This window comes from Aulonocara stuartgranti (genome assembly GCF_965226115.1).
Source record: "Aulonocara stuartgranti genome assembly, chromosome: 3".
NCBI classification, from domain to species: Eukaryota; Metazoa; Chordata; class Actinopteri; order Cichliformes; family Cichlidae; genus Aulonocara; species Aulonocara stuartgranti.
The window spans coordinates 23,475,540-23,492,015 of NC_138941.1; the positions used below are offsets into that span (position 1 = coordinate 23,475,540).

At 37.8% G+C, this 16,476-nt stretch overlaps 1 protein-coding gene across 3 annotated transcripts in view; it reads left to right on the forward strand.

The window, feature by feature from the left end:
• Positions 1–11,635, forward strand: part of adam19a (ADAM metallopeptidase domain 19a) — an 89,299-nt gene extending 77,664 nt beyond the window's left edge. For all 3 annotated transcript variants that reach the window (XM_082511053.1, XM_082511054.1, XM_082511055.1), the window contains 4 exons: positions 1,082–1,181; positions 6,842–7,066; positions 8,235–8,440; positions 9,555–11,635. In XM_082511053.1, the coding sequence (XP_082367179.1) occupies positions 1,082–1,181; positions 6,842–7,066; positions 8,235–8,440; positions 9,555–9,600 (577 nt within the window). In that variant the 3' untranslated portion in view covers positions 9,601–11,635. The remainder of the gene's footprint in view (positions 1–1,081; positions 1,182–6,841; positions 7,067–8,234; positions 8,441–9,554) is intronic.
• Positions 11,636–16,476: the final 4,841 nt, after the last annotated feature.

The following is a 16,476-nucleotide window of genomic DNA, read 5'->3' on the forward strand; positions in this document are numbered from 1 at the left end:
TGAGCGTTAAAAGCTGGTACTACTAATTCCTACAGGTGTTCGCAACTTTTCTGGATTACTTCCAACCCCCTCTGTCTGCATAAAAGTAGTGTTGGAACACACTGTGGTTTCTTTCACCATCAAAAGGCACTCAGAAGCAAACTGACAGGAAGAGATCTGCAGACCCAAAACCACAAATGAATCAGAGGACAAGTTTCTGAGAGTTAACAGCTTGCGTAATAGGTTGCTCACAGGAAAACAGCTTCAAGTACACTTTAACAGTGGTCTTCAAGCTGTAGGTTTCACAGGACGAGTTGCGGCAAGAAAGCCATTGCTAAGGCGTCAGAATAAGACAAAGAGGCTTGCCTCAGCCATGAAACACTGCAATTAGACTACTGAAGACCAGAGTATAATGGGCTAATGAATCAAAATTTGTAGTCTTCGATTCATCATACAGGATCTTTGTACACCGTCGAGTAGGGTGATTCCACAGTGTGTGGCATCAACTGTCAAACATGGAGGAGGAAGTGTGATGGTCTGGGCTGTTTTGCTGATCCAGGGTCAATGACTTGTACAGAATGAGAGGCAAAATGGTGCCAGTAAACCATTTTAATATGATTTGTTGATTGGTTCGCCTCTGTCTTTGTAACAGACCATAGTGCTGCCCCCTCCATTGGCGTACTTATCAATCGCTAATGTCTCACTTGTAAGCTGAAGGTTGTCAGTGTGATACAGCATGGGGCATTTTTAAGAATGAGGTTTTTTTTCTCTCTTTTTGTTTCTCAGTACAAACAGTAAAGGTATCACAAACACAAACACAAACAGAAATTCCATAGACTGGTTAGAACAAATTATTTCTAAGATGGTAGCTTAGTCAAAGAACCATCTCACTCAGTTAGACTTGTCTAATCACTGGATGGAAGCATTTGTTTAATTTCATTTCCACTAACATCAGCTGGATAAGAAGCTTCATGTTCCGTTCTAGTTTTCTTATCTCTCAATTTGGGCCATAAAACCAGAATGTCAGAATGAGCGAAGTGATGAAGCTGTACATCTTCCATGCAACAGGCTCTTGTTTATTTTTTTGTCTTTCTGTGCTCAGGATGGAGGGATCAGCAGATAAGCGAAAGAATGGCCATCTTAATCCTGCCTTTCACCTGAAAGTTGTAGGACCAATCAACACAGTTAATGGCCACAAGGGGGTGAGTGATATGTGTGTTTCTAGTGTGTTACAAAATAAAGCAAAAGAAAGGGAAGGAGGAAATGGGAGTAGGGTGATGACTGTTTTTCTGTGAATGAATAACTGAGTGTCCATGAGGTTAACCTTCATATTGAATTAAATATTCAGTTTGTCAAATTATTGTTTAAGCATCCTATGTCTTAATATCAGCCTGAAGTTAACATTTTAATATCTGACTTATAAGATACAAAATGCACACATGTACTGCACACATAACAAATTGGTATCTCAGAGTTTTTACCCCTCAGCCATAAATGGCCGATGGAGTTTTGGCATCACCCTGTCAGGTTGGTGGATGAACAGGCGGCATGAACACCCAAGTTTGTGAATGTGGTAACTTGAGAATGAGGTGGTATAAGAGTTTCAAATAGGAAAGTGGAGAAGGAGACTCCCTTACTGATACAGAGTGAGTAGAAGATTGATGATGAAAGCTTCCACTGCATGGATTTCATTTTTTTATGTTTTATGTTGCTTTTATCTAGCTTTAATTTCTCTTAGGAAATACTAACACAAAAATGTATACAAAAAAATACTTTAAAATGGTGAAATGATAAAATTACATGAGAGATGTGAAGAAGAACGTCAAAGGTGAGTAGATAAAGAGGACAGTGGCATTATTCATCACCGAAAGAGATGGAGCTACAAAGAACATTTCAAAAAGGACTGCTTTAATGAAAAAGAAGCAAGAAAATAAAAATGAAAATAATTATTTTTCAAACGTGTGTTTGGTTTGTTACTAAAATGACTACATTTTTTTTAATGTTGCAAACTTTTCAATTTCTTTCCAATAATACCAGTAGTGACTAAAAACAAAAGGAGTTTTTACCTCTGAAAGGCTAAAAACATTAGCATGGAGTGTATAAATTAAACCAAAGAGTCATAAGCCAAATATCAATTACATATAGGGCACCAGTGAGTGCATAAAACAATATATAAATAAAAATAATATGCAAAAAAAAAGCAGCTAGTAAATTATAAGATTAAAAAACCTCCTGAATCATGGGACAAATTTTGCAGCAGAATGGTAGATATCATTTAGTGATCCAAATTTTAATTTAAGATTATTGGATTTATGTTTCCAGAGTGTTTCTAGGACTACGAATTAACAAGTGGCAGTAGACAGAAATAAAAATATCAATTGAGAATATAAGTCTAAGATTTTGAGAAAAAAAGTTCAACTTTGGTTTTTCTGTGCTTTGCTATTCAGGGCACATCAAAGTACAGACAATGTTAATACAATCAAAATCGCCAAATAAAACTATTTTTGGCTTGTTTTCCCAATAATACATAGAATTAATATTACCTGAGAAAGAAGAAGGTACAGATGCGTGTACTTTCATGGAGAAGTTTATAGCGGACATTTTTAACCCCCCCCCCCCCCCCCCCCCCTGTCCTTGAGAGAGCACAAAGGATAACCACAAGTCAAAGTTCTATTGCAAACCGATCGAGAACTTTCATAATTAAGTGCTTAAGTTACAGAGATCGTGGAAGGCAGAGAAAATGTTGACATGTGAAAATATGCGTCCTATAAGCTTAGTAATAATAAAATTCTCTGTAAAATTCTCTCCAAAAGATTAGAAAATGTTTTTCCAGTTATTATAGGAGATGATCAAAATGGATTTGTTAAATATAAGCAGGGTTTTCATAATGTAAGACGAGTCCTCAACATTCTTCATAATCAAAGTGAACAGGAAGATACAGCCATTCCCTCGCTCAAAGCGGAGAAGGATTTTGATCGAATCGAACAGCCATATCTCTTTGATGTCATTGTTAGATTTGGGTTTGGTAAATCATTTTTGCATTGGATCAAACTACTGCACTGTCATTCTGTTCCTCAGGTTATGACTAATGAGATAATTTCGGAACCATTTGAGATTAAAAGAGGGTGTCTGCAGGGTTCACCATTATCTCCACTTTTATTCCTTTTAGCTATTGAACCTTTGGGAATAGGTGTTAGAACCAGTGGACAAATACAAGGTGTTACGATTGGTAGAAAGGAGCATAGAATCGCTTTATTTGATGATGATGTCATATTATTTTTAAAGCAACTAAAATTTTCTGTGCCTGCAGTAAAGGATTTAATAGACCGGTTTGGGGCCTTCTCAGGGTAGAAAATAAATGTAACAAAATCATCATTAATGGTACTTAAACAAGAATATAGTCAAAACGTAAGTCAGAATATAACTGGCTTTACTGTTAATTCTGAATTCACTTATCTAGGCATTAAAATAGTTCCTTCACTAAAAGATGTGGCCCTACTTAACTATAATACAATTCTACAGAAAGTTTCCAACTATCTGGAGCGTTGTATAAGTTTACCATTATCTATTATTGGAAGGATAAGTGTTCTTAAAATGAATGTATTACCTAAACCAGGTGTCGGCAACCTGCGGCTCTTTAGTCCTTATACTGCGGCTCCGCGTGGTTTGGGAAAATAAGTTAGAAGTATTTAGCTGAAGTGTATTTTCTTTATGTTAGTTCTTTTTAACTTGTAGTTCTAAATTGGAAGATTATTGTGATATTGAAATATAAACATAAAATTATATTCTATTATTTTTTCATAGCTCAAAATTAGTCACACTCATGGAAGCCGGTATACCCGCAGAAACGCCGTGCATTTATCGAGACTTTCAACCACAGAGAGGCCAATTATGGATCTTCGGATCCACATTATGTCAGCAGCTGTTCTCCACCGTGAACTATGTTAAAGACAAACACCGTTCACGCCTGACAGATGACAGCTTACAGTCCTGCGTAAACTGACTTCGTACATTTGCAGACGCTGTCTGCAGAGGATCAGGAGCAGAAGTCCCATTGTAAACATATCACAGCAGACCCGACGATGTTTGCATGAACACGCTTTTCAGCATCTCTATACTGACCACTTTTCACACACGGTTGCTGTACGCATGCAGCCGGCTGTAGCTTTTCAGCTCACAGCTGACATACACCACCAACAACACAACAGCACAGATAGCGCAGACGTAAAGGCAGCAAGGCGTGATTGCCGTTGTGTCGCTCAGGTGCGTCCGCCTCCCCTGCAGCGGCGCCGCAGACCACGCCCCGCCGCACACATTAACCAGGGAAAATACATATTTAGGCAGAATTTTGCAAATATCTATTTTTCATTTTTTAGCAGCATAGTGTCTTTTTTTTCCAATTATTTTTTAAAAGTCAGCTCAAGGCTCCAACAGCCCAAAGGCAATATAAGGGTGGCGGCTCACAACAGTTTTTGTTTGCTACACGGATCATTTTAGTTCAGCTGGGTGTCTTTTTTCTTTTGTTATATTTCTTTAAGAGTTCAAAATGTGTTAATTACATAAATAAAATGTAATTTTCTCTGTAGCACTTCATGGATTTCATAAGCAGCACACCTTAGTTGTTCACACAAAGCATAAAGGTAAAAAACAATATATAAAGTGTTATCTTCATTTTAGATGTTAAAAAGTATTTGCGGCTCCCAGTGTTTTCTTTTGCATGGAAACTGGGTGTAAAAGGTTGCAGACCCCTGACCTAAACTCTTGTATATGTTTCAGACTGAATTGTTTACCAAAGTAGCATGATTAATCAGAGAGTTTATTTGGAACAAGAAGCGTCCCCGCATTCGCTTGTCTTTGTTGTATCTTCCCTTCGATACAGGGGGGTTGAAATGCCCCAATTTTTACTGGTACTATCTGGCTATTCAACTAAGGACAATAATGTGTTATTTTTCATCCCAAAATATCCCTTCTTGGGTGGGGATGGAAGCAAATTCTCTTAAAATTCCATTAAACTTGTACTTATACTCTGCACAGCCAAAACAATTAAAGAAAGAAACAAATAATCCTATAGTCTGAAATATGATTGAAGTTTGATTTACAATAAAAGAAATGGTGAATATTAAGAACAATCTCTCTCAGTTTAGTCCTATTTGGGGAAATGCTTTATTTGTACCAGGAAAATGATCTTTTCTGTGATGGAATAATGGTTTCATTTGAGGATTTAGTCTCAAAATTTCAAATTCCAACAAAACATTTCTTTAAGTATTTACAGATTAGAAGCTTCATTTCTTCCATGCATGTTCCCCAGTTAACTAATTTAGAGGCGTTAATGGTGAAAAAATGTTGTAACAAAGACTTAATTTCAACATTTTATAACTGGATTGTCTCTGCCTCTCCAGAAACATCAGCTTCTCAGTTAGAAATGATCTAAATATTAATATTTCTGAGGAGACATGAAGTCAATTTGCTTAAAATCACAAAATCGGTTAATAGTAACCTAAAGCTATTACAAAACAACTGGATCATGCAGACATATGTAACACTGGTGAAATTGAATAAATATAACAACAAAATTCCAAATACATGCTTTCCACTGTATATGGGAATGCAGAATTGTCCGCGCATTTTGGCAGGAAGTGATAACCAAAATAAACCAAATTTTAACTACAAAGAATGCTTTAGATGCAGAAATGTTGCTACTACATATGTATCCTAAAAATCTTAAACTAAGAGCCCATCAAATTAAGTTTATGGATTATTGTACATTACAGGCAAAACGTATAATTGCATTAAACTGGAAAAAATCAGATCCTCCTGCTATTGGTGCTTGGATAAATTCTTTGGCACAATGTATGGCAATTGAAAGGATAACATATTTTCTTAAATACAAGTTAACATATTTTGATGATATTTGGAAGCCATTTAAAAACTTTATAAAAGAAGCAAATATCAGACAACTCCTGCAGGAGTGTCGATGAGGTGAAAATTGTTTTGTTTGTGCTAGCTATTTCTATTTTGTTTTTTGTTTTTTTCCTTCTTTTTGTTTCCTTCAATTGTATAAATGCCACATATTGTACTAATGTATGTATACTTCATGTGTTTTTATTTGATGTAGGTTTGGGAGAGAGCAGGGATGGGAGGTGAGGGGGTAAAAGTGTTCTTACTACTGCGGCATATTACTGTGAAAACAAATCTTTGTATGCTGTTGCAAAACCAATAAAAATATTGTAAAAAAAAAAGAAAAAAAGAATTAATATTACCATTATCATGAAAGTCATGAATTTAATCTGCACGCTTTACTTGATGATATCTCATTATGTAGCAAATGCCTCTGACAGAAACATGTCCAGGGGCCCATTGGTACACACATACAAGCTCATTCTCTAACCTCTGCTGGCTTTGAAATGGAATTTACATCGATCACTTATCATCATCAAACAAGCAAAAACGTCTCTGTGTTGACTTATTTTGCATAAAAGTGTTTTCACAGATCCTAGTTAATCTCTTAATAGTTTTATTTATAACTGTAGGTCTAAAGAAAAAGCAAAGAACCAAAAAATGTCATGAATTAATGTGAAGTCTATTATCTCACTGTTGTTTTATGAATAAGATTCTCCTATTGGTAAAGTATGCATTCTTTCTCTTCATGACCAAAGTAGGAAATGAATGCCCATATGAGTTCTTCTCTCTGTGAAATGATTTGAAGCTGTTTTTCTGTTAGGTTTGTTAACATTTGTTAACATAAATGCCTTGAAGTGACTGTTGTTGTGATTTGGTGCTATATATATATATATATATATATATATATATATATATATATATATATATATATGGGATTTAACTGAATTTCTTGTAATTGTAGATTTCTCACACCAGCAAAGAGGTCCCATCTCTTAGACCAGGCCCAAATGGCACCCACCCAGTCAACATAGTGCGACCTCTGAGACCTGCCTCATTTGCCAAGGGTGGTCCACGGACTCTTCCAACTGGCAAGCATCCAGTAGCACCACCCAAATCCCCATCAACACCTCAGAGACTGAGCCCGCCACAGAAACCTCTACCCCTTACTCCAGCACGATCTCCCCTGGTAAGGCCCTTTATAGAGTGTAAGGAAAAAGTCAGGGCATATAAACTCAAAATAGTCTACAGAGGACAGGAGCTTTAGACAAGCAAAAATGCAAAATTACCTAGACAAGGGAAGGTATCCTAGACAGATGCCCAAATCACCTCAATTGCCTCCTTTGATATGGAGGAGCAGCAGCTGTTTTCTGTAACCTTCTCAAATGACTGAATTCTTCACCCTCTCTCTAAGGGAGTGTCTAATCAACCTTTGGAGAGAGCTAATTTCTACCGCATGTATCTGCAATCTCAATAAAAACTCCGGCAATGGAAGGAGCGGTGGGCTCTGTGCTTCATGACTGGTGTATTAACAGTAAAATTGTAGACCCTTACTGCTCACTGGACTTAAACGCTTTGTCTATTCAGTACAGGCCTTTTTCTCGACCTCGGAAGCTAACAGTAGCAATAATTACCATTGTTTAGCAGAGAGAGCACCCAGAGGGCATCCATGTTGTTGCTTGCGACTTTAATATGTTTGAAATCTGATAATACCTCCCACCCACTCCACGACGCGCCGGCTAGTCACAGGAGCACATTCAGTGGGACACTGAGATTCCAAAAAAGCACCACTGAACGAAACAGGAAATCATTACATCGTTACACCCTTTATTGCACACGCTCTTTTCTGCTCAGTAATATTCTTGTAAACATTCTTGAATATTTATTTATAATCACCTCCGTCAATTCTTGATTCCTTATTATTGAGTGATTTGTATATGTTGTGCTATTTCTTAAATTTGTAAAGCTGTAACATATTGTATTATATTGTTAAATAGTTTAGTCTGTTACTGTTTTACTATATTGAAGCAACTGTAACCCACATAAAGTAAAAATTCCCCTCTCGCTCCTGCGGGCGGTCTGTCCTTCAAGCTTGGGTCCTCTACCTGAGGCCTGGGAGCTCGATGGTCATACATATGTATGTATATGAGAGAGAGAAGATCTTAGTGCTGTTTTAAGTGCAAGAGCTAATAGTGCTGCATTAAAGCATATTAGAAGAACAAAAATATACTTTATATAATGTTTACCTTTAGTCAGTAATTTTTTTGATTTATAAGTGGATATAAGCTACCAACCTCCAAAAACATTTTGCATGTCACTGTTCAGTAATGTACATAAAGCTAATATCTTTCTTTTAGTTGGTGTCTGAGCTGCAGCCCACACCCAAATTCCCTCCTCAGAGGCCTCTCCCCTTGAGCCCTACCAGAGCAGTCTCCCCCCAAGTGAGTCCAGTCCCGACCTCACTCTCCAAAGCCCCTCCAGGCCTACTGGTCATGATGCCCTCAGCAGCAGGACCGAAACCTGTGGGCAAAGTCTCTGCCATCCCACCTTTGAGAGCTATCAGGTGGGTTAACACAATGATTCTGCAGAGTCACGTACAGTGGGGAAAATAATTATTTGTTCATTTCTGTATATACAGGCCACTTATAAGTGAGCAAACTTACAATCAGTGGCTCAGTCTCTAATTTGTATCCAGTTTTATTTTATTGGAAAGACTGAATGTCAAAAAAAGTCTCTCTCTCGATTCAGAGATGGTCTTTCCCTTTTCACGTAAATGGCCGCTTAACAGCATACACTTAGTTTTACACTTGCGTACACTTGTTAAGTGCAGGAGGATTGCCAGGATTTATACATCGGGGAAACCAAACAACCTCTGGGTAAAACACAGAAGAGCCACCTCGTCAGGCCAGGACTCTGCAGTCTATTTACACCTACAGGCCAGTGGACACTCTTTCAATGATGAGTATGTAACATCCTGGACAGGGAGGAACGCTGGTTTGAGGGCGGAGTCAAGGAGGGCATTTACGTGAAAAGGGAAAGACCATCTCTGAATCCAGGAGGGGGCCTAAGGGTACATCTGTCACCATCTTACATGCTGTGATGGCAGCCATTCCCCAACTCTCTGTAAATGGTACTCATGGCCATTGATCAGTGGGTTTTGGTCAGTGGTTGTTGATCAATGGTCATGAGAATCTGCATGATTAAGATTAAGGAACTGACCTCCCAGCCCATTGTCCCTTCAGTGAGCTGGTTTCAGTCATTATGCAAATGTACTGTTTATAAGGTTTGGGGAAACCTGCAGTCAGCTGAGACTGAAGAAGTCACTTGGATGATGACGAAACGTTTCTCCCACAAAACGCTACGTCCAGATGAACAGAATCAACTTTTGGAGATTTACTTTCCTGGATGATTGAGAATGGATCAAGTAGAAGATAAAGAAATCTTAAATAGAAATGTGACTGCTGACATGTATTTGGGTGTGGGTGGGGTGGTATTACAAATGGGATAAAGTGGCAGGATTGAGCAGCAGTGCAGACTGAGCAGTACACGATTTTAGAGTGGCAGTTAGTACAGTAATGCACGGAGTAAAGGTTTTTATTTTTATTTAAATACTAATAAAAATTAATTTAAAGATCATCAGTTATACCACAATCTTTGTTTTTCTCTGCTCTTTTCAGACCGGTTCCAGGCACCAAATTAAACACAGCTTCACATCCAGCATGAAAATGATCTTCTTCTGGCCTCTCCTCTCTGTTTTGAGGTGGCAGTAGCTGACAGCCTATTTGCACTAAAGAGACTTTGGCTGTTGAACCACAGAGATCTCACAGAAGTTAGAGGAGAACAAAACACAAAACTGAAAATGGAGAGACAGAGGAGCAAACTAACTTAACCACAATGATTAAGTGGTCAAGTGGTTGTGCAAATAGGCCTTGCAGACTAACACAAGTGTAATTGTTGGGGGATGGTCAAATTTACCCAGTTAATTTTTAGGGTTTTGTTTTGTTTTTGCTAATGTTCGTCTATAAAAATGCATTTTGTACTGACTTATGTTTTGTTTACAGTTTGTTTCGTGTCACGTGGTATGATTTATTATATCCACCAAAGAGATCTCGTCATTCCTGAGTAGGGATGGGTACCCGTATCACATAAACGGTAATAACCAGACCGAAAAGCAGCGCACATTTCGGTGCTTTATTTCGGTGCTTTCTTTTCCTGAGATGTCATACACTTTAGATTCTAGCCAATCATTTTACGTTTCCGAGGATAGTAGGCGAGCCCAGGTACGTATGTTCTTTTAGAGCAGAGCTACAGATTAAAAACGCCCAAGGCGAAGCGGTCAAAGTCTGGCTGTACTTCACAGCAAAAGATGCAAACTCAGCAGCCTGCAACAAGTGCTTTAAGGTGATACTGTGCAAAGGAGGTAACACCTCGAATCTGATGAAACACCTGGCAACGCATAGCGTTTTTTTAAAAGCAGAGAAATGCACCGTATTTGATAGCTTGCTGCAAGACCTCACACCGTGCACATCTACTGCGGGTGTGGTGTCTGTTATCGGTCCCGGAGTTAGCAACATCCCCCAAGAACCCGAAGAGTAGAGTCCTGGCCCCTAGCCCTGCCAGTGTAGCAGAAATGATGAGGATGATGATGCAGCAGCAGCCGTTCTTCTCTGCGTGAGTAGCTTATTGTTGTTCGTGTGTAATTTACGTTGAGTAGGCTAACCACGTTATTACATTAATGCATGTAAGGTGAACTAGAAAACACCGTCGTAGTTACATGAGGCTGTCTTCTTGTTTGATGGCAGATACTCCCTTCACCCTGGCCAAAAAGGCTAAAATGACCAAAGAAAAAGTGGAAAACAGTTAAACATGAGAGGTTTTTGGACAAAGTTGGTGTTTTTTTCCCCCCATTGATTAAGCACTGGTTCCAGCCAAGAGTGATAGCATAAATCCCCTATAGCTGCAGAAAAGGCTAACATTGTTATCTTTTTACAAAAAAACAGCTGAACATGAGAAGTTTGTGTTCTTCATTCTTTAAGCACCGGTTTGAGCAACGTTTAAGCACCGGCACCGTTTCAAAACTATCAGTTTGGTACTGGTATTGGATAAAACCTAAACGATACCCATCCCTATTCCTGAGGTGTCCTGAAAGCTTGAAAATAAGTTGAAAAATAGTTTACTATGAGTCACCTCATCTATACTTCTAGGTTTTCTAATTTATTCTATCATAAGAGCAATGTTTGAGGTCTAAATTCAGAAATACTGGCACATGAGTTGATAGAAAAGCTAATGACACAGCAGCTTTTTATCAACACTGTTTACATGCTGGAGGGGTAGATGAGGCCTGCAGGACACACATGGGTGGTTTTTCTTGATTTAAATTTGTTTTCCTATCATAAAATTACATAAAATATTTTTTACAAAACTATCAAGGTTTATTTTTCTCCATTTTTTTTTTACTTTCATGAATCTAAAATAAAGATTTTGTGGAAATATTACAAAGGATTTTTCTCTCTTTTGTCTGCTTGTAAGATCTGTTTCACGAATTCCCATGGCCCTCAAACTTATGCAGAGACAAAATCTACTTCTGTTTCAGCCTAATCCAAATATAGTGTAGATGGCTTTTATACTACCCCTATCTGTATATAATCTGCTCCTATTGCACTTAGTTCTCTTGCACTTCTGATTAGATGCAAATTGTATTTCGTTACCCTGTATTTATACATGTGTAATGACAATAAAGTTGAATCCTAATCCTAAAGATCAGAGCTTAGTAAACAGGAAAGTTGGTTGTTTTCCTATTGTGGTAGACTGTTAACACTGAGGTCTTTTGTCACATCCTGAGATGTGTAACCATGCCAAAGTTCAACAAAAGAAAATACAATGTAGTGTTTCTCATGTTTACACATTTCCCATTGGATCAGGTAATTATTATAAACTGCTGATGGCAGTCAGGTGTCATTTAGGCTTAGCAGCAGAAGAGGACATAGCAAGATGACATATTTATAACCACTGCTGTCAAAGCTTTATTTCAGGAAAAGTTAATAGAATCCCATTGAAAAAGTGTATGAATACAGAGTTTTATATCTTAGGGTAAGGTCTTTGGCTAGTCCATTGAGCTCCAGTCTTTTGAGAAGTATTAGTAGTAGGGTCTACTTAAAAAGAAAATGGATAGAAAAATATAGTTATAAGACAATATCAAGGACAGGATTATGAAGATGTCAGCGTTTGAGTTGAAGAGCATCATAGGCATAGCAACACAGAATGTTAGAATAGTGATGAAGAAAAGATGTGGGTTTGAATCTCAGGTTACTATGAATAAAAATTAAAATCAATCAAAAATTTCAAAGTTAAATCAAAAGTAATTTATATTATTTCAGACTTTCTTTCAAATCAAGTTCAGAGTACCAGTGACATTAGCTTTGAGGAAAAAACAGTTGAAGTTGAATGTATCTATTGCAGTGAGTCTGCCAATTTGGTAGAGTGGATTGCAGCCAGGTGATGTTGTGGTGAGGATCATCCCCGTAAGTATTTTGTAACCTGGGTTGTCGGTGTTGTCTGCCGTGACGCATCAAGGTCCATCCACCTATTGTATGTGTCAAGTTAATTTTTTTTTTAACAAATAATCGTTTTTGAATTTCAAATAAAAATAGTTTTTTAAACTTTCTGAATTCTATAGTATTTATCTTTATTAAATTGAACAAAAACAACTGATGTCACCGAGTCAATGCGTTTCTCGCCATTATAATGGTGAGAAACGCATGTATACATGCACTTGCAATGGGTTATAAGCAAACTTTCTCGACTAAAGAAAAACACTTCTTCATTTTGTGAATAATTAGAAGCGTTAATTGAGACTAACATAAATCTGCTTCCTCAGTCAAGGTATAAATGAGTACAAGGAAGGAAATTTTTGTTTACACAATGCTTGTACCCACTTACTCCTAATCAAAGGTGCTATATCCAAGCTTATATATGCACAAGGGGTCTAGTAGAGTGCATGTTTGGTGTTTGAAAGAGTCATTTTCAGTGCCTTTGGAATATACTTTGATTCATGCCGAGAAGATGCCTTCAATTCCAACAAACCACAGACAAGGACTTGAACATGTCATGGTCAAATTACTGCATTCTACTCTGTATTTTTTTTATTCATTGCTGGTATATTGAGACTGATGCATCTCACATTTTCATTTCTAATTCTACTTGGAGTATCTTCTTTTTCATTTCATGCTCCTCCTTTAGATACTTCAACTTGTGTTAATGAAATTCAATAGCCAGCTTTTCATTCATCGTAAGTCTTCTGTTCGAGCAGTGCTGGCACACATCATAGCTTCTGAGGAAGCTATGCCTTGCAACTCTGCAGTTCTGTCCATTTCACTTCCACCTACACACAAGAACAGTTCATATGATCAAATGAACACATTAAACGAGACACCTGTTGATGAAAAACAATAATCTGAAATGAGAGAATAGCTAAATCAATGCACTAATATACTCAAATCAGGTGTGCTTGATCCCTCATCTGAACTGGCTCTCTGTCCTGGTCGTTGTGTCCCTGGGCAAGACACTTTACCCTACTTGCCTACTGGTGTTGGCCAGAGGGGCCGATGGCGCGATATGGCAGCCTCGCTTCTGTCAGTCTGCCCCAGGGCAGCTGTGGCTACAACCGTAGCTGCCTCCACCAGTGTATGAATGTGAGAGTGAATGAATAGTGGTATTGTAAAGCGCTTTGGGTGCCTTGAAAAGCGCTATATAAATCCAATCCATTATTATTATTATTATTAACTGTCTAGATGGCCATTATAGGATATGTTCGCCAAAGGTTGTTGGTTCTCTATTATTCCTGTCAGCAATTCACTCAACTGCTCAGTGTCCTTATTTGCAGGTCCTTCAGCAGTCTTAAACCTCTCTCTTCAGGTTTCTGCAACAGTCTTTTTTAGATTTTTTTTTATATTCGTCCACAAAACTTGTATAACATAAAATATGAAATGAAAACCCTTTAACATCACATAACAGTAACAGAAGTAGGGCCGCTAACACGGTCACATAAAGTTAACAATCCTTACCTAAAGTTGGTGAATTACCCTGTAAAAATTTGTTCATTGCACTGAACTCATTACAGATGGATTGCCATGAAAAAGAAACTGATTCATCTCTGATAATATTTAATATTATGATCAGTCTGTCATAATGTTGAAATCAGCTGGAGATGCACTGATTACAACTCCTTTTTCAAAAAAAGCTGGGGCACAGTAAAATGGAGATAAAAACCAAATGCAATTCACAGTGAACAACACATCATGAAGCTTTAATTAGAAGCAAAACCCAGACTGTAGAATGTAATCCAGTCTGATTTCAGAATCCCTTTTCTATTTGGAGTAACCATGTTCAGACCTCATGTGATCCTATAGCTAAAATTTGTTCAGATTAATTCTGGCGAACTCAGACTTAAACTCTAAAGAAAGTCTTTGTGGCAACAAGAACAGGAATATTTTCAAACAGGTATGCACAGGTGAGCTCAGCTGTAATTAATGGCAAGTATTCTGCATGGGTGTGGGTGTGCGTGGCTCATATTTAATTTACATTTCATTTCACTACATTTCACTGTGTGTCGCTACATTTCACTGTGTGTTATACTTGTATAACTATGCATGTGACAAATAAAGAACCTTGAAACCTTGAACCTGAACATAAGACCACACTCCAAATAAAATAAAGATGGCAACCCATTTCCATGTAGATTCCTTTAATGTTATAGTTTTTTCTGAAACGTTTGAAAACAAGGCCCTGATGAACAAAGCAGAGCCAACTAAATAATAAAACAGCTTTATATGGCATAGTTTGGTGGTGGACTATCAAAATAAATGAATCATAAATAATAAATAGCTGGACTGAAGAATGTCTTCCACAAGGAGGCTGAACAAAATAACAGCTGTAAAATGATCACCTGGCAAAAAAAGCAGTTAGAATAAAACCTGTGTACACAAATTACTTCATTTAGCCTCCAGATGATATTACTGGTTTATCCTCATGTAAGACAAGCACAGTAACTCTTTGCTTTATTTTTAGCAACCTCTAAAACCACATTCTTTAGCTACTCTTTTTTTTCCAGAGTTATTTGGGTGTCTAAGTGAAAACATGGGGCAGTGGTAACAAGATTGTTCATAAATTTTGTGTTAATCCTGATTCTTTTGGTTAACAGCTGCTTGATATCTGTCTTCTTTTTCATTACATTCATTCATTTCATGTCTTTGGGAATGTAAGCCTGGCTGCATCATAGTATTTCACATGTAGCTCTTGGCAGCCGTGTGGTCAGCTAGCTCCAGTTGGCTACACATAATTCAGCTAATTTGAACCTCAATCAAGCATACGAGAACCTAAACCATGTGTTTCACACAGTGCCATGACTGAAAGGAAACCATCACAATAAGGCAAAATTGCCTGCCACACTCCAGCCAGATCAAAGCCTTGTGGTTTTGCCATCCATAAGGTTTATTTTCTCCTATCATTCCCAATGAGCACTGATGGGCATTTTTAAAGTGAGATAGCAGCTTGATGTGTTGCCTTATAGCTTAGTTACAGCTCTTTTTCCCATAAGCGGGATGCTAATGCCCATAAGTGAAAGCAAATGTGAATTCCAAGAGAATCCAGGGTTTAAGTGTTCCCATGGCCCACAGGAGGGGAAATTTTGCAGAGAAAATAAGAATCTGATTTTCTATACTCTCAGCTGTAGCTCGAGATACTCGAGATGCCATCACCTGCGTTTTATGGTGAGAAATCAATTTGAGCTTAGCCAGGTAAATTCTGTTCCCATGGGTACAATCTGCCTGTAGACATAAATGACTGTGAATGAGCCAGTATCATAAACTGAAACTGACCTCACCTTCTTCACATTTATGGGGATTAAGAATCAAAAGAACCATGCTCATATCAGCATAAGCTGTGTACACAAATGCTGCTGTAAAAATTGAGTTAGTCTGAGGTCACAAGTTGGCGCTTGCAGAGAGAGGGGGATGTGCAAAGCAACCTGGCAGCCTTTCTTGGGGGAAGCCCTATTTTGATCCCTCAGATTGTACCAGATCCATGCATCTGGTTAACAGAGGATCTTCTAGGAAGTGGTGTACTTCGAGGTCATTTTTTGTTATTAAAATAGTTAAGTGGCTCATAAAAGTTTGATCAATCATATACTGGCAAAGCTTGCAATCAGCTCAAGTCAGTCGTAAGACTTCCAACTGTTTCCATGGGTGCCAAGCAACAGATGTATAAGAAAATATTGCTGTAAAGGTTGTATGTATGTGTGTTCACTTCATATAAATAGCTGCATTCTTCGTTTTTCTTCGATCCCAACTTCTTGTACAGTACACTCTAAGTGATGAGGGAGAGATTTTTTAAGGACTCCACAAAAGCAATTCACTTTTTACTCACCTGTAAAAGCCAAAATTACTGTATTTTCTATAAATAACTATACCCAGAAGCTGCCTTTCAGTTTCTAAACATGAAAAACATACACAAGGTTTTCAAATTACAAACGTAGTTGTTAGCAGAATAAACAAAATCAGGATATAGTAAAATGCAAGTAAAACAGAACTTGAAATGTTGTGT